This window comes from Nerophis ophidion, linkage group LG08 (genome assembly GCF_033978795.1).
Source record: "Nerophis ophidion isolate RoL-2023_Sa linkage group LG08, RoL_Noph_v1.0, whole genome shotgun sequence".
In the NCBI taxonomy this organism is placed as follows: Eukaryota; Metazoa; Chordata; class Actinopteri; order Syngnathiformes; family Syngnathidae; genus Nerophis; species Nerophis ophidion.
Window position 1 is genome coordinate 55020330 of NC_084618.1, and position 24283 is coordinate 55044612.

Here is a 24283-nt window from a genome sequence, read left to right on the forward strand (position 1 = left end):
TCGTTGCCAACGTGAGCGTTGAAGTCTCCCAGTAGGACAAGGGAATCACCCGGGGGAGCACTTTCCAGTACTCCCTCGAGTGTACCCAAAAAGGGTGGGTACTCTGAACTGCTGTTTGGTGCGTAAGCACAAACAACAGTCAGGACCCGTCCCCCCACCCGAAGGCGGAGGGAGGCTACCCTTTCGTCCACCGGGTTGAACTCCAACGTACAGGCTTTGAGCCGGGGGGAAACAAGAATTGCCACCCCAGCCCGTCGCCTCTCACTGCCGGCAACGCCAGAGTGGAAGAGGGTCCAATCCCTCTCGAGAGAAGTGGTTCCAGAGCCCTTGCTGTGCGTCGAAGTGAGTCCAACTATATCCAGCCGGAATTTCTCGACTTCGCGCACTAGCTCAGGCTCCTTCCCCCCCAGTGACGTGACGTTCCACGTCCCAAGAGCTAGCTTCTGTAGCCGAGGATCGGACCGCCAAGTGCCCTGCCTTCGGCTGTCGCCCAGCTCACAATGCACCCGACCTCTATGGCCCCTGCTATGGGTGGTGAGCCCATTGGAGGGGTGACCCACGTTGCCTCTTCGGGCTGTGCCCGGCCGGGCCCCATGGGAACAGGCCCGGCCACCAGGCGCTCGCCATCGTGCCCCACCTCCGGGCCTGGCTCCAGAGGGGGGCCCCGGTGACCCGCGTCCGGGCGAGGGAAATCTGGGTCCATGGTTTTTCATCTTCATAAAGGTCTTCGAGCTGCTCTTTGTCTGATCCCTCACCTAGAACCTGTTTGCCTTGGGAGACCCTACCAGGGGGCTTTATGCCCCCGGACAACATAGCTCCTAGGATCATTGGGACACGCAAACTCCTCTACCACGATAAGGTTGCAGCTCAGACACTGGTCACAATCATAAAATATTATGATTAAGAAAAATCCAATAATGGGCAGCGCAACAAGCATGCAAAATCCTGAGCTGGTAACATGACAGTGAAACTTCTACTAGAGGTTTGGGATATCACCATCAAAACAGCTTTTTAATTGACACAACCCTATTATGTCTAACCAGTAATCAGAAAATGCAACAAAAAAAGTAAGGCCATGTGATATTCGCGTTATTGTAACCGTGAACTGTCAACAACCTATGCATGTGCAAGTACAGCTCTTGTGTGCAATTTCGTGCACTTCCAGTGAGGAGGAGACTGGGAGGGACTATCAGCAATTGTGGGGCGGGATTTAAAGTTTGAATTCTGCCTGGTGACACAAGATTCAAGTACCCCAGCTTTATAACATTTAGAAAATGATTATGCTTTGACTTAAAACACTGGTCAAAATTCCTCAACGATGTGTTGCACGAATAAATCTGAGGATTTTTTAATTAAATTAATAGACATTTTATTTAAAATAAATACCTTTTTTTATTTATGACAAAAAGCACATACACTGATAGTAAAATGAGTGTAAAATAATGGATTGTTCTTTCAATGCTTACTAAAAAAAAAAAAAAATTGAAAAAAATTTAAATGGAAGAAACTAAATGCATTTTTTTCATATTGTTAAAATTTACTGTTACTATCATTACATAACTAATTTATATCCGGTTGTTGTTTTAAATTGTATTTAAAGTTACATTTTGGCGGTAAAACAAATACTTGTTTGTCAATTAATTGATAATCGTGTTATTAATCATGCGTTCAATATCATTTAAAATAATCATTATTATTTTTGCCATAATTGTCCAGCCCTAAGGTTTGATCCAAATGCCAAATGTAAAGTCTTCCTCGGAAAACAGTGAGGATGGCCCACATGATTGACACCATGTTTGTTTCTGTGATGTATGGCGGTTTGGCGTTTTGAGTGGAATTGTAGAAGTGATGACACTTTTTCATAATATTAAAATTTTTTGAAAAGGGTCTGTATTTTGGTTTCAAAACTAACGTTAAAGGTGAAGCAATGCACGGCAGAATCCTCGCTAGCGACTAACGCCCTCTTCAGTGTTTTATTACTAATCCTCGCCGCCATGGCGACAAACTACGTTTCTTACAAGTACCATCCCTACACGATGAGGGATAGCTAAACACGGTTCACTACAGGAGGATCCACTAGCTAACCGTTAACATTCAAGCTAGCGCTCCTCAATGTAAACAAATGGGTGGATACAAATAATGACTAACGATACCAAGTGCAACAGCTGTATATAGTCCAGTGGCAGGCCGTGCGTTTCCCACCTAGGCCTTCAGTGATGTCCGACTTCAATGATTACCTCTCAAAATACCATAATTTATGTCCCCACACGACCATTGCTGGAGAAATACCATACAGAAACACATTTACGCACTACTGGGCATTGAATCACCACCAACAGTGTACATAACAGGTTTTTCTGGCACATTTAAAAATCAATAAACCCTCATCAGCAATTAAAACATATCTTATGTGGTACTGTCAAAATTTAAAATTGGAAAAATATTTTAAACCTGAAAAAATTAAGAAATAAAATATCTGAACTCACATTACATCGACAGCTGAGCTAGCAAGTTCCAGGGTTGGCCGAGATGGTCTCACAAAATGTATTTTCTCTTTAAATATCCTTCTTGAAAATGGCCTTGCAAATGTATGTGTTGTCTTGTCTAATCATAAAAGATGCAGACGAGGCATGTTGGCTGAGTTATTAAAGTGTACTCCAGAGCGTGTTCATCCAAAACTTCCCGCTGCCGGCATGGCTACATTCAACAACCTAAACAGGGCTACTGCGCATGCTCTACATTACTGTGGCATGGTGATTAATGGAGTTCTTATGTTACCTAGCTCATAATATCACTATATATCTGCCTTAGGCCATCTAGAAGGCCTTACTGACAACAACGAGTGATCTGATTGGCTATTGCAAATGTCTAGCACTGTATGTCCCCGTTCACTTACAGCGCACAGGCGCCAGCATTGCTGTATCTGAAGGCCTGTGGCAGATTTGGTGCAGCATGGCAACATAAGCTGGCTGAATTTTGATTGGATAAAAACTCCATAAACTAAAAACAGCACTGGAGGAGCATATGACATTGAGAGAATATGAATACTTTTAGATATTTAGGGAAAGTAAATAAAAAAAATACCTTTTATCTTTAATTATGATACTGATTTCTGGTTATGTTAGGCCAGCAGAGAAGGCCTTGCTGGCTCTGACGGCACACCACTGATATAGTCGATATTACAATGATTACATTGATATTTTTTAGTATCACAAAATCGTTTGTCATAGTTGTTATTGTTAATAAACATATGAAAAAATGCCCCTGGACACAGGGGTGGGTCCCCACATCTGCAGCCCCCTCCGAGGTTTGTCATTGTGTCCATTGAGTTGAGCTTTTTCTTGCCCTGATCCAGGATCTGAGCCGAGGATGTCGTTGTGACTTGTGCAGCGCTTTGAGACGTTTGTGATTAAGGCCTATATAAGTAAACTTTGATTGATTGTTTCGAAAAGGCTTGAGGGAGTATAATAGACCTGCAACGATCGACCAATTAAATCAAGTTAACAAAGTTTTAATTTATACTCTGTTGTTTCATTTGATTGTTTGAGTCTAACAAAAACATTTTTATAAAATCCGGACTGCATGGAATGCCTTTAACTTTAAATAATTTACGCACCTTGAGGTATGTGGATACTGTGATTGGTGTTGTGGCAAACAAAATAGTTTTTATTTTATTTTTGGTGTAATGCACAAATAAGAGGTTACTGCGTGTTATTCATTTCACTTGTTCGAACAAGGGTTTATGTGAGTGCTCAATAGCGCCCTCTCTTAGACATGGGCTATAAATATGCTGGACTGGCATTACATTCGTCAGTTTAGTATGGCCATGATCGAGGCGAGTTGGGTAACACTGCTCAAATACAATTGAGTAGCCAATTAACTTCGATGCTAATTTGATGTACTATTTTTAATAGTGTGTTATAAATAGCCTCACTGTATTGACTGTTGCACATTCCACTCCACATCAAGTAAATGTTTTATGTAATATTTAAAATTGTAAAATACGCCAGTTCAGTATGGCCATGATCAAATGTGTTGTAAATAGCCTGACTGTATTGACTGGTGCACATTCCATTCCACATCAGGAAGTAAGCGGTGTCCATAACATCACTCAAGTCTCTTGTCCATCATTACATCAAACACAACGCAGAGTCCCGTAGGCTTGATACCGTGACGATTTCAGTGAATTCAGCAAGAGGTTACACACATCAAGAGTTCAGATGCAAAAACAGACATATCTATTTTCCTTTTTATTTAAAATGAATGTTTTTTGTGGAGCTTTTTATGAAACAGCCTTCCTGTTGATGTCGGCTGCAATTGAATTGTTTCTAACAATCAAAATTAAACTCCAAATTTAAATAGTTGCACATTTATTACAAAAATTAAATGATGATTGTGTACAAATTAAATAACCAAAACTGATAACTCCAAACTTTTTATTTTTATTTTTATTTTTTTTACTTTTTGGCAAAAACAGACTAATCTTATATGGTGCCAGCTTATTCCTAAAAAAATGTTTTTTCCCCAGAGGAATGTTTATTCCATTACTTTCATGAATTCATTTCAACCAAACAAACAACTTTTTAGGGTTTCCATTGACCGCTGCATCTTAACATAATTTAGTGTTTCCGCTAGATTATCACTATATAAGTGGCGTTGGGGGCATGGCAAGGGGTGTGGTCAATACAACATCATATTTTATGACATGATCATTTTATTTGCAATGATTTATATCTTTTTTTAATAAGGCTGAACACTTGTTTTATGTATATTTAGTAAACAAATGTGTTTTTAGTTTTTAATAATAACATGCTGTTTCTTATATTGTCAGAAGTATGTTTAACACACAGGGAATTTGACTTGGTAGACTACTGTGGTCCCTTGTTCAATGCAGTTTCAACTGGTGCTGCTTATTGTAAAAGGCAACACAGGCTACCCTATATTCTGCCCTCCTTGAATGTTGCAAGTTAGTTTGCCAAATATTTAAACAATCCTGAACAAAACACTGTTGTACCATTCGCGAATTATACTAACTTTAAATCTTTTGTAACTTTGCTAATGTCATTTATATAAATATTGAACAATTTTGGTCGCTAGGGTACACCACGGGATATATTTAGCATTGTAGATGTGTGTTCGCCTACCTTCACGTATTGTTTCCCGTTTGTTAAATTACTTCTAATCTATCCTAAGACCAACCCTCTGATGCCATACCATTGTAATTTTTTGTATTAAAATATTGTGATTAATTGTGTCAATTGCCTTAATTAGATCCATAAACACTGCTGCTGCACATCTATTGCATTGGTAATTTCTTCTGTAATTTTGAATAAAGCCATCAAAGTTGAAACATTAGCTATGTATCCATATTGGTTCTCAGCGAGTATTCTATTTTTGTTTGTGAAACTTTCTAATATGTTATTGAACAGTTTTTCAATTATTTTAGAAAATGTTGTTTTGAACCAATGCGGCCCCCGAGTCAAAAAGTTTGGGGACCCCTGCCTTACAGCATGGCCAGTAAGAGAAAAGGAGTGCTCATTTGATCACCTCAACCCACCCAATACTAAATTTGCACATTCAGATTTTGTTTGGTGATACTAAACGCAACTTCACAAACAATTGGGCTTTCTTTATTTGTTAGACCAGTAACTCAGTACTTCATTATTTCTGTTTTTGAAAACTTCTAGATGGGAATGGTTGGACCAAGGATGGGTCAGCCTAATGTTAACCAACTACAGAACCAGTATATGTCCCAGGGACAGTTTCCAAGTTCAGGACCCGGAGTCGGAACAACTGCTCCTGGGATGGCCCAGTCAGGACCCCAGGGTAACTTGGCACAGGTATGAATTGCAGCAATTATAATGACTAAAAGTGCAACCACTAATAGCCAAGTTAAAATAATGTTTTGCAATGTCTAAACTTTCTGGTTGCAGTCATCTGTTCTCAAACAACCTTTGTATTTAGCATTTTTATCATGAATACTAAATAGTGAAAATGAGAGTTGCATGTTTTCTCTCTCATATCAATGAATATTTGATATGGTTTGTTTGCACACTTTTGTCATGTCTGTCTTAAACTGTTTACCTGTCTGTATCTTTAGACGCAGATGGGCACTCCTCCCTCTCTCCCAGTTGCTAGTCCTTTGGCACAACCAGGTTCTGTAAGCAGTTCTGGCGGTGTCTGCACTGTGGGTCCCATGGGTCCTCAGAGTGTTGGTGGTGGAGGTCCCAACTCAGCTCTTGGAGCCCCTGCCTCAGCAATGACTCCTAATGCAAACCAACAACCCAACTCCATCCCCCATTTAGGAGCCATGCGTGGCAGCTCACCCTCACCAGCTCACAGTCGTTCGCCTACACCTCATCAGACACCCCCGAGACTAGCAGGGTCCCAAACCCCTCAGCCGCACACCCCTAATGCACCACAGCTAGTACCACCCCACACCCCCCAGCAGAACCAGCTGGGCCAAGGCCCTGGCTCCAACAAGCCCCTTCAGCAGCCTCATGTTGGGACTGGATCCTCTACTCCTTCTCACCCTGGACTTGGTTCCGGCTCAACGCCGCATGGTGCTCAGCTGCCACGCACCCCGGTCAGTGTGGGTTTACAGTTTATAACCACTTGCACTCTATCCACTTGAATGCAAAGTTCTCTTTCTGGTGTGATAGATCCTCCTGAGTGTGGTCTACCAGAGGTTTTAGAGAATACATAATTCTGAGTATTTAAATTTAAATTATAGGCGAATACTCTACCTTATTTTTAATCAATGTCTATACCAATTTCATATGGTATTTTGCATACAACTACGTTATACTTTTTTTGTACCTAAATTCATTTGGGATATGACATTTTTCACTCAATTTAATTCTGAGATGAGAGACTTATTTTACCACAAATATGCAATTGAGAATCTACTGCACCCTGGTCCTGGCCTGTTTAAAGTGATGCTATTTGATTTTGTACTGTCCCCAAAATGTTTCTTTGAGCGTTTTCTTTACAAATAATAAACACCTTTATTTGTTCTTTTTAATAGGAAAACAATATAACATGCTTTTTTTTTTTCCATGTACCCTGAATTTGTTTCTTTTTGTCTCTCAAGTTGTCCCAAAAAGGTTCATTCCAAGCGGACAGTCAAGCCCTGACTCCTGCCTCTGTCAACAGCTTAGATACTTCCTTACAGCAGGCTCAATCAGACACTACAGCTGCTGTCACCAATCCCAAAGTTGAGGTCAAACAGCAGGATGAAGCGGAGGAGAGCGATTCTGGCAGTGTTTCCAAAGGGGGAAAGCTCAGCAACGTGAAAATGGAAGAAATCCCTTTGAAAATAGAAGTGAAAAAGGAGGAATGTTCTGGAGAAGGAGGTAAAGGAGTTCCTATGGATACGTCAACAACCCCACCAACATCAATTGTGAAAACAGAAGATAAAAAACCAGTAGTGAAAAAGGAGGTGAAAGAGGAAGAAGTGTCATCGGAATCAGCTGTATCGCAAGCTCCAGTAAAAAAGAAAAGTATGTGTTTATTTGTACATTTTAAAAATATATTAATTCAAATTGTTTTTTGCATTACATTTTTTGAGTAGGTTCTGCATTTACCATCATATTTAATTTTTTCTTTGCAGTTTTTAAGCCAGAAGAGCTTCGTCAGGCTCTCATGCCAACACTTGAGTCTCTCTACAGACAAGAACCAGAGTCGCTGCCGTTCAGGATGCCTGTTGACCCCCAGCTGCTGTGCATACCTGTACGTAACTGCACTCACACCAGACTCAAAATTGTTCGTCTTTCGTGCTAATAATTTTCAATGTTTCCATATGTCCTGGAAAACCTGGAATATTTTACAATTAAAAAATTTTTTCATTCATGGAAAATGAAAAAAAAGGTCAACTATCATGGATATTGTTAAGTTACCCTGTAGAATTATGTCCTCCCCTTTCCCAGCCCTGTGAGTGAATGAAAACGTGTTGTTAAAAAAATGTACATGCATGTCTGTTGTCACCTTATCTTCTGGTTTCTGATTCTAGCCGGTGCAGCACCTCACGTTATCTATCCATCGATCCACCCATCCATTTTCTACCGCTTATTCCCAGCGGGGGGCGCTGGTGCCTATCTCAGCTACAATTGGGCGGAAAGCGGTGTACACCCTGGACAAGTCGCCACCTCACACCTCACGTTATGTTACCAGCAAATCAAATTTGCATTTGCACATGAAGTAGTTCTGCAACCCAGTGCCTTCAAATGACTTTTTCGTTAGATTTAGCGACTTTTAAGACCATGTTAAGGACTTAGAGCATTGAGAGACTTGCGACTGTAAGTCAAAAAGGGTTGTTATTGGTCCATGAATATGAGATTTTTTCTCTCCCGAGGCTATTTTGAATGACTGGCAGAGGAGAGGTATAGTGGACGTGTCAGTTACTATATTTACTATGTGCAGGCAGTGACACTTAACATATCGTTGATTTGAGAAGAGTGGGAGCTTTGATGTATCTGCAGTTAAGAAGTAAAATTAATGGGACATGTTTCACTCAGTATTTCATCCTGGTTGTACTTTCTCACAGTAGAAAAATAACATTAGTGAATAAAAATTACTTGAGGAATTGTGTTGTATTTAAATACTGGTTATTTGCATAGATAGGGGCAGCATGGTGGAACAAGGGTTAATGCATGTGCCTCACAATACGAAGGTCCTGAGTTCAATCCCGGGCACTGGATCTTTCTGTGTGAAGTTTGCATGTTCTCCCTGTGAGTGTGAATGTTGTTTGTCTATCTGTGTTGGCCCTGCGATGAGGTAGCGACTTGTCCAAGGTGTACACTGCCTTCCGCCCGAATGCAGCTGAGATAGGCTCCAGCACCCCCCATGTCTCAAAAGGGACAAACGGTAGAAAAATGGATGGATGGATGCACAGATAGGTAGGAATAAGAAATTTTTTAAATCAAGAACTTTTCATTTAGGCTTAAGAGCGTTAATTCCCAATGAAAATAGTTCATCAGAGTCAGATGTGCACAGACACCACAGGGAGGAGAAAAGTAGGCATCGAAAACTTATTGTATTAGAAATTAAATCAAACTGCTGGCAGTCTGTTGAAAAAGGAACACAATACACTAGTATCATCTACCCTAATCTCTGTCCCTTGGTTTTCAGGCTACGCAAATCCACACACACACACCCCTCCCGTCAATTCCTGTCAACCAGTGTTGATGAATGAAAACAAGATAAATATGTTGACAAACAATTTCCAATCATATTTAATTGCATCTTGTGGGTGGGTAGGACAATTTGGAATATTTCCAATCACAGTTCTTTAATAGCATCAAATATGAGAGACTGGTAGGGGCTAGCTATGAAGTCTAGCCGATCAGATGCTTTACCTTGTTAGATGAGGAAGTTCAATTCCTCACCGGCAGCGCCAAAACAAAAATGTGTGGATTTAGCTTGTTCTACATCGGGAAATGTGAACACCTGAGGGAAAGTGAAGGGGACACATCTTATATTTTGACGCTATTTGAAGCAATCAGCAGGCATGTCATCGTGACATCTACAAAACTGTAAATTAACTATGTGTATTTGCTGCTGTTCCAGCACTCCTTAACAAATGATGATGAAGACATGCATCGTAATTCCGTTTCACAACACACACACACACACACACACATAACTGCTTAGCCAGAGACGTAGCATACAAATAGTTTTTACATTTCTCTTAGTAAATGAGTGGAGAATACAGAAACTTTACAATTGTATGTGTGGTGACGCACCTAAACACTGCTTTTGACATGTTAAGGTCTGTAATAAAGTTTAAAAAGGGCATCAGACTGTGTGCCTCTGTCGGCATGCTACATTACTTACAAGACGTTACTTGTACAGTATCGTCTTCAAGCACTTGTTGCAGGTTATTAAAGCAACATTATAAAACTTTTTAGTCTTTCCATCTGATTACTAGCATTTACATAGGCACCAGTAGCATTTTGGTGTCTAGTTCAATTAATTTTTCTCAATTAATTTGTCCAACACTGATTATAGACAAGCAGCAGTAAAAAAATAGGCTACTCTGTCCATAAGCACTTGCCTATCAAAAACTTGGATAGCTGTCTTAATAGCAATGCACTTGGTTTAGGATGCATTGAAGTGTGTAGTTGATGAACAACCACTGGACCTCATTTGATGCTGCAAAGGAGCGAGGAGGGGGTATGTAAAGTGGGTTAAGGAATAAAAAAAGAACACATTTTAAATGAGAAAAATAAAAGGAGCTTCACGAAGAAATAAAAACGTGTAAATAAAAACAGATTAATATTGAATAGCATTAAATTGATACAGAACGAGGTAGATGAAATTGAGATTATGCAGGGAAAAAACAGATCTTTAAATTACCAACCAAATTATAAATGTGTTTTAGTGTCTTAAAAGGGTAGAGAATCTGACGGAATTTATCATACAAAAGTAATTATCATTTTTTGATGAGGTAAAATAAACATTGTTTTTTGGCAGGACTACTTTGAGATTGTAAAGAACCCCATGGATTTGTCCACTATCAAGCGGAAGCTAGACACAGGTACGTCTAACAGACAGACATTTAATACTGAAGTTCTTATGAATAAATATGTTACTGTCAAAAACCCAAATTATGTTTGTTTTGGTTGTAGGTCAGTACCAGGATCCCTGGCAGTATGTGGATGACATCTGGCTCATGTTCAACAATGCCTGGCTCTACAACCGCAAAACATCTCGAGTCTACAAGTGCTGCTCCAAACTGGCTGAGGTCTTTGAACAAGAGATTGACCCGGTCATGCAGAGCCTTGGCTACTGTTGTGGAAGAAAGGTGAGACTAGGGGACAGATAGCTTCATAAAAGACCAATTGTATATATTAGTCCCTAGTTCTCATTAGGCTCCACTATATTTCGATTTTCTGACAAATAACACATCTTGACTAGTGCTTATTCTTGGGGCAATGCAAAAGTGATTATTAATTTTTACTAAGGCTGATTAAAATATTTAATCTCGATAATTGCTTTGTCTGTAATTAACTGAAATTAATCAAATAAGTTTTTTTTATCTTTAATTAATAATGAATAATCATTAATTAATTAATAAATTATCCTCCTTTCTGGGCTGCCACCTTAATGTGGTAGAGGAGTTTGCGTGTCCCAATAATCCTAGGAGCTATGTTGTCCGGGGGCTTCTATGCCCCATGGTAGGGTCTCCCAAGGCAAACAGGTCCTAGGTGAGGGATCAGACAAAGAGCAGCTCGAAGACCTCTTATGAAGAAAATACACGAAGGACCCAGATTTCCCTCGCCCGGACGCGGGTCACCGGGGCCCCCCTCTGGAGCCAGTCCCGGAGGTGGGGCACAATGGCGAGCGCCTGGTGGGTAATCCTATTACCGCTATTGTCGAGGCGGCCGATTGGAGCTGTGTCCACAAGGTGGTTGGTGCCTGTCGTGGCGGTAACCCTGGAACCCGCTTGTGGACACCAGCGGTTAGGGATGCCGTCAAGCTGAAGAAAGAGTCCTATCGGGCTCTTTTGGCTCATAGGACTTCGAAGGCAGTAGACAGGTACAGACATCCCAAGTGGTGTGCGGCTTCATGGGGTCCGGCCAGGCACAGCCCGAAGAGGCGACGTGGGTCCCCCCACCAATGGGCTCACTACCCATAGCAGGGGCCATAGAGGCTGTTTTGCGCTTAGGCGCAAAACAGCAGCTCAGAGTACCCACCCTTTTAGGATTCACTTGATGGAGTACTCGAGAGTACTCTCCCGGGTGATTCCCTCGTTCTACTGGGGGACTTCAATGCTCATGTTGGCAACAACAGTGAAACCTGGAAAAGCGTGCTTGGGAAGAATGGCCACCCGGATCTGAACCCAAGTGGTGTTTTGTTATTGGACTTTTGTGCTCGTCACAGATTGTCAATAACAAACACCATGTTCAAACATAAGGGTGTCCATATGTACACTTGGCACCAGGACACCTTAGGCCGCAGTTCCATGATCAACTTTGTAGTTGTGTCATAGGATTTGCGGTCTCATGTTTTGGACACTCGGGTGAAGAGAGAGGCGGAGCTTTTTACCGATCACCACCTGGTGGTGAGTTGGCTACGATGGTGGGGGAGGATGCCGGACAGACCACAGGCCCAAATGCATTGTGAGGGTTTGCTGGGAACGCCTGGCAGAGTCTCCTGTCAGAAAGTTTCAATTCCCACCTCCAGAAGAACTTTGAACATGTCACGAGGGAGGCGCTGGACATTGAGTCCGAGTGGACAATGTTCCGTACCGCTATTGTCGAGGCGGCCGATTGAAGCTGTGTCCACAAGGTGGTTGGTGCCTGTCGTGGCGGTAACCCTGGAACCCGCTTGTGGACACCAGCGGTTAGGGATGCCGTCAAGCTGAAGAAAGAATCCTATCGGGCTCTTTTGGCTCATAGGACTTCGAAGGCAGTAGACAGGTACAGACATCCTAAGTGGTGTGCGGCTTCAGCGGTCGCAGAGGCAAAAACTCAGCCATGGGAAGAGTTCGGGGAAGCCATGGAAAACGACTTCCGGACAGCTTCTAGGCGATTCTGGACGACCATCCGCCGCCTCAAGATAGGGAAGCAGTGCAGTATCAACACCGTGTATGGTGGGGATGGTGTTTTGCTGACCTCGACTGCGGATGTTGTGGATCGGTGGAGGGAAAAATACTTCGAAGTCCTTCTTAATCCTACCAGCACGTCTTTTCTATGAGGAAGCAGTGCCTGGGGAATCTGTGGTGGACTCTCCTATTTCTGGGGCTGAGGTTGCCGAGGTAGTTAAAAAGCTCCTCGGTGGCAAGGCCCCGGGGGTGGATGAGAGCCGCCTGGAGTTCCTTAAGGTTCTGGATGCTGTGGGGCTGTCTTGGTTGACAAGATTCTGCAACATCGCGTGGACATCGGGGGTGGTACCTCTGGTTTGGCAGACCGGGGTGGTGGTTCCTCTCTTTAAGAAGGGGAACCGGAGGGTGTGTTCCAACTATCGTGGGATCACACTCCTCCGCCTACCCGGTAAGGTCTGGGGTGCATGGGAGTTTGCCCAACCAGTCTACATGTGCTTTGTGGACTTGGAGAAGGCATTCGACCGTGTACCCGGGAAGTCCTGTGGGGAGTGGAGTGCTCAGAGAGTATGAGGTAACAGACTGTCTTATTGTGGCGGTCCGCTCCCTGTATGATCGGTGTCAGAGCTTGGTGCGCATCGCCGGCAGTAAGTCGTACCCGTTTCCAGTGAAGGTTGGACTCCGCCAAGGCTGCCCTTTGTCACCGATTCTGTTCATAACTTTTATGGACAGAATTTCTAGGCGCAATCAGGGCGTTGAGGGTATCTGGTTTGATGGCTGCAGGATTAGATCTTTGCTATTTGCAGATGATGTGGTCCTGATGGCTTCATCTGGCCAAGATCTTCAGCTCTCATTGGCTCGGTTTGCAGCCGAGTGTGAAGCGACTGGGATGAGAATCAGCACCTCTAAGTCCGAGTCCATGGTTCTCGCCCTGAAAAGGGTGGAGTGCCATCTCTGGTTTGGGGAGGAGATCATGCCCCAAGTGGAGCAGTTCAAGTACCTCGGAGTCTTGTTCACGAGTGAGATAAGAGTGGATCGTGAGATCGACAGGCGGATCGGTGCGGCGTCTTCAGTAATGCGGATGCTGTATCGATCTGTTGTGGTGAAGAAGGAGCTGAGCCGGAAGGCAAAGCTCTCAATTTACTGGTCGATCTACGTTCCCATCCTCACCTATGCTCATGAGCTTTGGGTCATGACCGAAAGGACAAGATCACGGGTACAAGCGGCCAAAATGAGTTTCCTCGGCTGGGTGGCGGGGCTCTCCCTTAGAGATAGGGTGAGAAGTTCTGTCATCCGGGAGGAGCTCAAAGTAAAGCCGCTGCTCCTCCACATCAAGAGGAGCCAGATGAGGTGGTTCGGGCATCTGGTCAGGATGCCACCCGAACGCCTCCCTAGGGAGGTGTTTCGGGCACATCCGACCGGTAGGACGCCACGGGGAAGACCCAGGACATGTTGGGAAGACTATGTCTCCCGGCTGGCCTGGGAACGCCTCGGGATCCCCCGGGAGGAGCCGGACGAAGTGGCTGGGGAGGGGGAAGTCTGGGCTTCCCTGCTTAGGCTGCTGCCCCCGCGACCCGACCTCGGATAATCAGAAAAAGATGGATAGATGGATGGATAATTATTTATCAAATTAATAAAAAAAATTATACTGTCAACTACGGGTCCCTCCTCGGTCTACTTGACTGTTGGAGCCTGCGACGGTTCAAGGCGGCCCCTTGTACTTTACAATATTGATCGGTTGCAATATGAGTCTGTTGACACCTATTTGGCAATTGCTTTGGAAAGTTTGTTAGTTGCAGCTGTTCGTTTTGGGCTTTCCAGCATGGTCTGCCTCTGTCGAGGTAAGGAGGTTGTTTGTGGCTGACATTTTGGTCACAACTTGCTCCGGTGATGACTTGCTGCGGATGCGAATGACTTTGGTCTTGTCGGGAGAACGAACTGGTCTTGTGGGGCTAGCCTTGCCATTTAATATGCAGTTTTCTTGGTCCGGTTCTACTTGGTGTTTATTGTTGTATTGGGCTGTTGCGCCGGTGCATTTTCTTCACTACATCAAAATGAATTGTGCCGCGAAAAGAAGACATTTATGTTAACTGGTTATTATCGTGTTAACTTTGACAGCCCTACTTTTTACATAACCATCTCTCAATGGGGTTTATTTGAACGCTTCCTAGGCATATTTAGTTAATGAAATGTAAACACTAAAGTACACATTTGACCACTTTTTGGGGAGTTATTTTAGAGGAAGCTGTCTTGCAGTATTAGAGCAATTGCCGCTGCTGTATACTCATATCCCCAGCAGGTCTTGTAGATGAACAGCTCTCTGGCATGTTAGAATAAGGAGGGTAAAGGAAGTCAGAAAGTCAGACTCGTAACTTTGGGACAACGATTGACTTGTAACTTCGGGACGACGATTGGCTTACAGTTCATCAAAGTTTTTCGGTGGTTGATTTTTCAGTGCATCACTAGTCAATAGTGTGTAAATAATTAGCTTTACATATTCATTCATACAATTACGTCAATTTGTTTTCATGTAAAATACCTAGATTTTTCAGGTGTGGGCGGCTTTCATATCGCGGTGGCACTGCACCACGATTCATTACATGTAGGGAAAACCCTATCATCGCCTATAATATTTGGTACTGGGCAATATCATGTCCCATTTTTTTTACGAGTTGAACTCAACAATCTGAAATTTTTACTATATACACGAAAGATTTATTCTTCTCAAATATTGTTCACAAATCTGTCTAAACCTGTGTTAGTGAGCACTTATTATTTACCAAGATAATCCATCTCACCTGACAGGTGTAGCATATCAAGATGCTGATTTAACAACATGATTATTGCACTGGTGTGCCTTACGCTGACCAAAACAAAAGGCCTCTCTGAAATGTGCCGTTTTGCTTTATTGAAGTCTGGGGGGGTCAGAAAAGCAGTCAGTATCCAATGTGACCACCATTTTCCTGACGCAGTGCAACACGTCTCCTTTGCATAAAGTTGATCAAGTTGTTGATTGTGGCCTGTGGAATGTTGGTCCACTCCTCTACAATGGCTGTGCCAAGTTGCTGGATATTGGCAGGAACTGGAACACGCTGTTGTATACGCAGAGTCCTCAGCCTTCCAAACATGCTCAGCGGGTGACATGTTCGGTAGGTAAGAACTGTTCGGTAAGAACTGGGATGTTTTCAGCTTGCAGGAATTGTGTATATATCCTTGCAACATGGGGCTGTGCATTGTCATGCTGCCACATGGTCTCGGGTAAATGACACAACACTAGGCCTCAGGATTTTCTAACGGTATCTCTGTACATTCAAAATGTCATCAATAAAATGCAGTGGCGTATATTTTGTATAACATACGCCTGCCCATACCACAACCCCACCCCCACCATGGGCCACTCAATTCACAACATTGACATCAGCAAAACGCCTTCCCACACGACAAACTCTGTCTGCCATGTGCCCTGAACAGTGATTCATCCGGGAAGAGAACACCTATCCAACGTGCCAGATGCTAATGTGAGCATTTGCCCACTCAAGTCGGTTACGACGACAAACTGCAGTCAGGTTGAGACCCTGATGAGGAGGACGAGCATGCAGATGAGCTTCTCTGATACAGATTCTCATTGTTTGTGCAGAAATTTATTGGTTATGAAAACCAATTGTTGCAGCCGCTGTCCGAGTAGATGGTCTCAGACGATCATTGCGGTGCACCTGTCGGATGTGGACGTCCTGGGCTGGGGTGGTTACATGTGATCTGCATGTGTGAGGCCAGTAGAATTTACTGCCAAATCTTCTGAAACGCCTTTGGAGACGGCTTATGGTAGAGAAATTAACATTAAATTCACGGGCAACAGCTCTGGTGGACATTCCTGCAGTCAGCATGCCAACTGCACACTTCCTCAAAACTTGTGACATTGTGCTGCACAGTTCAGAGTGTCGTTTAGTTGTGGGAAGTCGAAGGCCCACCTGTGCAATAATCACGCTGTTTAATCAGCATCTTGATATGCCACACCTGTGAGGTGAGATGTATTATCTTGGCAAATAGTGCTCATTTGTGAACAATATTTGGGAGGAATAGGTATTTTGTGTTTATAAGAAAAGTTTTAAATCTTTGAGTTCAACTCATGAACAATGGGACCAAAAACAAAAGTGTTGCATTTGTATTTTTGTTCGGTGTTTGTCCCATTAGGTTTCAGTTGAATGCAGTTTTACAGATAATTATTAGTGGTGGGTGTGTACAAGGTAAGATGTTTAATAAATATACTATTTTCTTTGCTTCGGTCTTTCAGCTGGAATTTTCCCCTCAGACCCTATGCTGCTATGGGAAGCAGTTGTGCACTATTTCCAGAGACTCCGCTTACTTTAGCTACCAGAACAGGTAGGATGGCAGAAAATACATTATGATGAATGGACAACTGGAGGGAGAAGCATAAGTGATGATAGTTAAGATCATCATAAAAATATTTGTCTATCATGTTTGACTTTTTATTTTTGTGGTTGGGCCTAAAACATTATTTTAAAAGTTGGTCTTCTCTTATCCTGGTACGGAAAATGTTGTAAAACAAATTCATTGTTTAATCACAGCAGATTGCTGCTCAAGCCAGAGCATAAACCTGTAAATTACCTACACCTTTATATTTGGTTATTTCTGTACTTGTGCCAAAATCTGGGCTTGCCCAAATGAGAAAATACTAACTTTAAAATGAACTATTTGACTGAATCAGCATCCAAGCAATGTTCTGTGCTTATTTGTTCAACTGTGTGCTTAACGTCTTGTGCTACAACCTCCAGTCTTGTTCCATTGTTAAACTCCCATTAAGTCTGCTCCTGCTGCTATTAGCTGTCTTGGTGATTGTTTATGCTCGTCCTCTCACGTCCAAATTGCTAATATGTGCTTTGCCTCGGTTCTCTGCTCTGTGTTGTCCTTAATGTTTGTCTTGTCATGTTCTTGGTCCATATAATTTGGCTGTCTTCGTATGCTTGTAAACCCCCATCGGCCATTCATTTTTTTTGACTTGCTCAACCGTGAACCTACGAAACCATCGCCCATCACTGAATCCCCGTACCTACCAAATTCATGACTTGCGATGACGACTTCTTCCTCTCCCGTGCTCCTCCTGCTTGCTGCCTTCCTCCCCTTGTTACGCTTGGGGGCCTGCCTTCCCATACGCTCTATGTGATTGACTGTGCTGTGGGCAAATGGTGCAGATCACCACAATTTCGGCTTATTGCTGACAGGTACCACTTCTGTGAGAAGTGTTTTAACGAGATCCAGGGAGAGACCGTGTCCCTGGGTGACGACCCCACTCAACCACAGGCGTAAGTATTGTCACTTAACTTCTACAAACACCACGTTCAAATTAGTTTTAAAAGTGCTGCTATTTCATCACATCATCCCTAAACTTTCTGAAAACCATTAAGTCATCTGTATAAACCTGAACAATAGTAAATCTCTCCAAAATAATACATTTCCATTCCTTTGTGTACTATCCTTTTATTATATTTCAGCTCTATTAACAAAGATCAGTTTGAGAAGAAGAAAAATGACACACTGGACCCCGAACTGTAAGTTGGCCGCTCACGAATGTTTTATTTTAAAATGAAAATATGGTCAAATAATCAAATAACTTTTGATAAACGTGTAATGGGTGTCTTGATTTCAGGCTTGTTGAATGTTTGGACTGTGGACGCAGAATGCACCAGATATGCGTCTTGCACAATGATACAATTTGGCCATCGGGGTAAGTAGAAATTGATATCTATTTAATCTTTTTATGTAGACACCAAAGGCATATTTAATGTTAACTTCTATTTTGTTGGGTTGGACTTTACGCCACAGTTTTGTATGTGACGGCTGCCTGAAAAAGACCAATAAGACGAGGAAAGAGAACAAGTATTGCGCTAAAAGTAAGTGACTTCTTAGCTGTTTCGCATTTTAATCAACAATATGCTGTTTTAGCCGTTAATTCACTGATGATTCTTTTTCAGGGTTGCCTCAGACCAAGCTGGGCAGTTTCCTGGAGATGAGGGTGAATGATTTCCTCAAACGTCAGACCCACCCAGAAGCTGGAGAGGTCTTCATCCGCATGGTACACGTCTCAGACAAAGTTGTGGAGGTCAAACCCGGCATGAAATCCAGGTATGTAAACAACTCACTTCGGTGAGATTTAATGCCTGGATAAAGTTTGTAAATACTCAAGTTGTGAAATGTGCTTTGTTTTTTGCTGGTGTTTTCTTTTACTGTCTATTATTTACCCATTTTTTTGTTTGTTTTTGTTTTTTGTTTTAGATTTGTGGATAGTGGGGAGATGTCAGAGTCTTTTCCATATCGGACAAAAGCCCTTTTTGCCTTTGAAGACATTGATGGAGCAGACGTCTGTTTTTTTGGAATGCATGTTCAAGAGTATGGCTCCGACTGCCCTCAACCCAATCAGAGGTATAAGATTCTTTATTTTCTTTTCCCTTATTTATTGTTATTGTTTTTTTAACTGATTTCTTACGCTATTTTTACAGACGAGTTTACATCTCCTACCTGGACAGTGTGCATTTTTTCCGGCCACGAAGTCTGAGAACAGCTGTTTACCATGAAATTCTAATTGGCTACTTGGAGTATGCCAAGAGGTTGGGGTAAGAGGTTTTTTTTTTCTGATGTCAAGTAGCATTTCATGCTTTATTTCAGACCTAAAGTCTGGCACCTTTGGCTGGTATGAGTGCTTGTACTTAACTTTGGTGAAATTTCCCACTTTTGGCATATTTGGAATAGGTGGGCCTGGGCACGACATGATTGCCTACACACGCACAACCCAAAACGTAGCCAGGTTATGGAATGGCTTATGTTGCGATTGCTTCTCGCAGGTTCCTAAAGGGGTCATCTTACAACATATTTTTCCCTACATTTAAAACACATCATTGTTGTCTACGTAACATGTAATGGTGGTGCTTTGATCAACGATTTGAATAGAATAAGTTTTACAAACCATCTTCAAGCCGCCTTTTTACTGTTTCAGAATTCACTTTTTAGTGGGCGGTCTTATTTACCTGCCGAGGTCCTCTTCCAGGCCAAACCACCAATCTCCACCTCATCAGCCATTTTGTAGTTTTTTTAGAACTTCTATATTGAGTCTACTGACAGATATAACTTAAAACTGTATGATACTTTGTTTTTGAAACAGCAACAGTGGATGATTTTAGCATGCATGTATATGTACAAGCCAGTCTGCTCCACAACAAGAGGATAGAGAAAAATAATTAACTTATTGACTATAAGGGTCGTCAAAAGTTGGCAGACCCGTAGGCGTTCCTGTTCGGTTGTTGAGTTTTTATTTCTTGGCCTCAGTCTGGGCCCCCCCTCCAGGAGCCCAGTCTGGGACCGAACCTTTTTTTTACTCATCGAATGGGATTAGGCTGAAAATCGGAATTTTCCCCTGGGATTAATAAAGTATTTCTGATTCTTATTCTGACTATAATTTTGGAATACATATGGGTAACAATGCAAAGCTCTGGTTAACCAAACCTCTACCACATATGGAGATGTCTTATTAAATAGCTGAAATAACTAAGACCAAATATGCTACTAACGTCTGAATTTCCAAATGGCTCATTTAGAGCGAGTTTGGAAGAAGGCAAGATTGTTTTATGAATATGTTTTTTATCAATTTTTGAGGTTTATAGTGATTTTAAGTACACTAAAATGGCTACCAACAGGTAGGAAATGTTGGTTTTTCACAAGACCTTTCATCTTAACTGACTCAGTTTATCTTGGAAAAAAAATACTAAGATTCCAAATATTCCAAAAGACATTGATGGTACCATTGTATATTTTTCTTTGATATTATTTGAAGCAGAGGTAAAGCAACAAATTCAACATTCTGTACCTATAATTTAGAAAAGGGTCTCGCTCTTTGATGTAAAATTTTATTTTAGTAAATAAAACAGATGGCATCTGTTTAAAAACAACAAATGAATTTATGAAGCCACTTATATTGGTTATAGATCTATCTCTATAGTAATATAATGAAAATGCCTCAAGTTGAGGGCATTTTGCAGCATTTTAGGTAAGAATCTAAATAGATTAATTACATTACAGATCAAATTTAATTAATTACACTTTTTGCTTGAAAACTAATTATTTTTTTGCTTGAAAGCACAATTTAAAACATAGTTTTGGAATTAATGTGTGTCAGCATATAGTAGCTTTATTATTTGGTCTTTTTCAGGTACACAACTGGCCATATTTGGGCTTGCCCGCCCAGTGAGGGGGACGACTACATCTTTCACTGTCACCCTGTTGATCAGAAGATTCCAAAGCCTAAGCGTCTGCAGGAATGGTACAAGAAGATGTTGGACAAAGCCGTGGCAGAGCGAATAGTGCATGACTACAAGGTAGAGAGGCACAATTTAGCAATTTTTGGGGGCCGGGGGGGATTAGGTCCGCAATGAACACTAAAGTGACGATGTCATTGACAGTAATGACACATTGTATTTTCAATGCATTCCTAAAGGATATCTTCAAGCAGGCGACCGAGGATCGTTTAACCAGTGCCAACGAGTTGCCTTACTTTGAAGGTGACTTTTGGCCCAATGTACTAGAGGAGAGTATTAAAGAGCTGGAGCAAGAAGAGGAAGAGCGGAAGAGAGAGGAGAACAGCACTTCCAATGAGAGTGTTGATGTAAGTGATGGTGGGGGAATGACTCCAGTTATAAACAGTTTGGGTTGTTAGGTGACACTGACATTGTTGTTGTTTCTTCTTTCGTCTGCAGGACAGTAAAGGTGACAGTAAAAATGCAAAGAAGAAGAACAATAAGAAGACAAGTAAGAACAAGAGCAGCCTGAGCCGAGCCAATAAGAAGAAGCCTGGGATGCCCAATGTTTCCAATGACCTTTCACAGAAACTCTATGCCACTATGGAAAAACATAAAGAGGTACATTAATTTCACATAACCCTATTGTATTGGTTTCAAAATGACATCACGTCCGGCTCATTGAATACGCGTTGTGGTCAGGCCAGCGTCCGTTCTCAATGGGTACTAGGCCCCATTTGGCCTTTCTTGAAGAAAATGTCTGCATTGTTTTTTGCCATACGAACCATCTATGTCGCGAAAAGGATAAATGTTATCAAGAATGGCGGAAGATTGCAAAATTTGATCAAAAAAGACGACAAAAATACCACACACTCCAGTACTAGGAATCAGAGCCGAAGAATGCACGTGTGCAGTGACCACTGCGTTTGTTTGAAATACTTTTAGCGTTTAGTGCAGATTTGACCCAGTAAGTCGTTTCGTTTGGCCCGTCTAAGGGTGGTTTCCCAACATGTAATATATATTCATACTTGTTTAAGGTCACACTATCATTGTTGGCATGTCTGCAAGGCTAAGAAGTTGCCATCTATCTAAAGTGATGATCTCCACTCCCTTAAATAATGGCGGTGTGGGAATAAAGTACTCACCGATTGTGCAGCTCTGTGCCTAAAATCCCAGCCTATTGCCATGTTTTGACTTTGGCCCTTGAAGGCAAAACGTTTGGGAATCCCTGATATTGTTTCCATTTAGGTATTATCTTGATATTATTTGTATTTCTTAAGACACATTTTTGCTATGAGTGCTCCGTAAAGCACAAACTCGGTTAGTCTAAACAAAATAAATCAAATGTGATCAAAACCTATAAAAGTTCATCTTTTACCAAAGGCAACAATCAAAAATAAGGCTTTAAGCACATACACAATGTTGACATCTATAGTTATATTTTGATAAAAACAGGGGAAAAAATGCATACTTGTAAAGGGCGTGTGTGGCAGCAAGGGCAGGCAACAAACATGACTGCAACCGTAACCGAGCAAAAAAGATGCATATTTGTCCGGGAGAGTCTTGATACCAAGTTCCTTGACCCAGCCACACACAAAGAAGTTATAGACCTCCATGTTTTCCCAGTTTTCATCTGTTTTGTCGTGTAGAATGATGTCTGAAGCACACAAAAGTTCTATATGTTTAGGAACTGTGCCGACGAATTATCCTTTATCACTTAACAAATTGTTATGTTTTCTAAAGTATTGGTATCTATTACATTTGCATAGTTGGATTTTTTGCTTATATCTGCTTTTTGCAGGAAGATCTATCCCTTTGTGTACTTAATGCGCGCGCTGCTTGTTGTGCACAGCCATCTTAGCTTGGTTGACCACCACTGGTTCACTTTAGGGGGGACATAATTTGTTGGAATACAAGCAATTGTAACAATGACTTTGAAGCAGAGGTGGATAGAGTAGTCAAAAATTGTACTTAAGAGTAACATTACTTAAGAGTTATATGACTCAAGTACAAGTAAAAAGCAGTTATCCAAATAATAGAGAAGTGTTAAAGTATCAATGATTGTCACACACACACACACACACACTAGGTGTGGCGAAAATATTCTCTGCATTTGACCCATCACCCTTGATCACCCCCTGGGAGGTGAGGGGAGCAGTGGGTAGCAGAGGTGGCCGCGCCCGGGAAACATTTTTGGTGATTTAACCCCCAATTCCAACCCTTGATGCAGAGTGCCAAGCAGGAAATTAATGGGTCCCATTTTTTGTTGTCTTTGGTATGACTCGGCCGGGGTTTGAACACACAACCTACCTATCTCGGCGTGGAAATTCTAACCACTGGGCCACTGAGTAGGTAGCCTAGTATTCAGTTAGTATTAAGTTAGTATTCAGTGTAACAAAAAAACTTTAAATTATTGAGTAAATTGTGGGTAAAGTTTAATTTTTTTAGTAGCTAGTTTAGCTAATGTTAGCAAATGCGCAGCTAAACATAAACTACCACAATGTGTTTTTCTCTAGTTGGAAGTGGAATTTTATATAGGCCTAAATGTGAACATTTCTACTGACACAGATGATGGCGCATGATAAAGATGGATGTGATTTTCCTTGTCTTTAAGTTAACATTGAACAGTTGTGCCACCTTGTTTGACGTCATGTAACATTTTACACTGTGCAGTATGAGTGGGACCATGTGACTGCCAAGCTCCGTTTGATTGGTTGAATAGTCAAACTTCACTAATGCTCACTTTGGATTGGTGAAACAGTCTGTGACCGTGCCTTCTAAAAAAGTTCTCTAAAATCCACTGGATATGTTTTTGCAAGCACTAATCAATTAATTTTATAAATAGATATATTGATGGTGTAAGTAAATATATTGGAATGAAAGTAAAAGTAGTGTTTCGTCTTCACAAAAATAATCAAGTAAAAAGTATGGTGCATTTAACGACTAACAAATACAATTTATTCATAAAGGTATTTTAGTAAATGTAACGGAGTAAATGTAGCACATTACTACCAAACTTTGCTTTTCAGCCATTTCTTAATTTTATTGTTTTTAAATTCCCTCGTCCATGTCCATTTCTCTTTAGGTGTTCTTTGTGATCCGGCTAATCGCGGCCCCAATGGCCAATGCACTGCCCCCCATCGCCGACCCTGATCCCCTGATGGCATGCGACCTCATGGATGGCCGTGATGCCTTCCTTACCCTGGCAAGGGACAAACACCTGGAGTTCAGTTCGTTGAGGAGGTCTAAGTGGAGCTCCATGTGCATGTTGGTGGAGCTGCATAATCAAAGCCAAGACCGCTTTGTCTACACGTGCAATCTGTGCAAACACCATGTGGAGACTCGTTTCCACTGTACTGTCTGCGAGGTGAGTTGTGGATAGGGCAATGTGTTGTTTATTTCTTAAACTATATTGATTCATCTTGTCATCTCTTAC

At 41.9% G+C, this 24283-nt stretch overlaps 1 protein-coding gene across 4 annotated transcripts in view; it reads left to right on the top strand.

Annotated features, from left to right (window-relative positions):
• Positions 1-24283, top strand: part of ep300a (E1A binding protein p300 a) — a 98220-nt gene that overhangs the window by 69028 nt on the left and 4909 nt on the right. For 2 of the 4 annotated variants that reach the window (XM_061908982.1, XM_061908983.1), the window contains exons 13-30: positions 5688-5840; positions 6101-6586; positions 7094-7502; positions 7613-7731; positions 10474-10537; positions 10629-10804; positions 16836-16924; positions 17755-17865; positions 18055-18111; positions 18210-18287; positions 18386-18453; positions 18535-18685; positions 18836-18982; positions 19060-19173; positions 20763-20928; positions 21048-21215; positions 21307-21468; positions 23933-24214. In XM_061908982.1, coding sequence (XP_061764966.1) covers positions 5688-5840; positions 6101-6586; positions 7094-7502; positions 7613-7731; positions 10474-10537; positions 10629-10804; positions 16836-16924; positions 17755-17865; positions 18055-18111; positions 18210-18287; positions 18386-18453; positions 18535-18685; positions 18836-18982; positions 19060-19173; positions 20763-20928; positions 21048-21215; positions 21307-21468; positions 23933-24214 — 3000 coding nt within the window. The remainder of the gene's footprint in view (positions 1-5687; positions 5841-6100; positions 6587-7093; positions 7503-7612; positions 7732-10473; positions 10538-10628; positions 10805-16835; positions 16925-17754; positions 17866-18054; positions 18112-18209; positions 18288-18385; positions 18454-18534; positions 18686-18835; positions 18983-19059; positions 19174-20762; positions 20929-21047; positions 21216-21306; positions 21469-23932; positions 24215-24283) is intronic. The other 2 variants (XM_061908984.1, XM_061908985.1) reach the window with 1 other exon arrangement.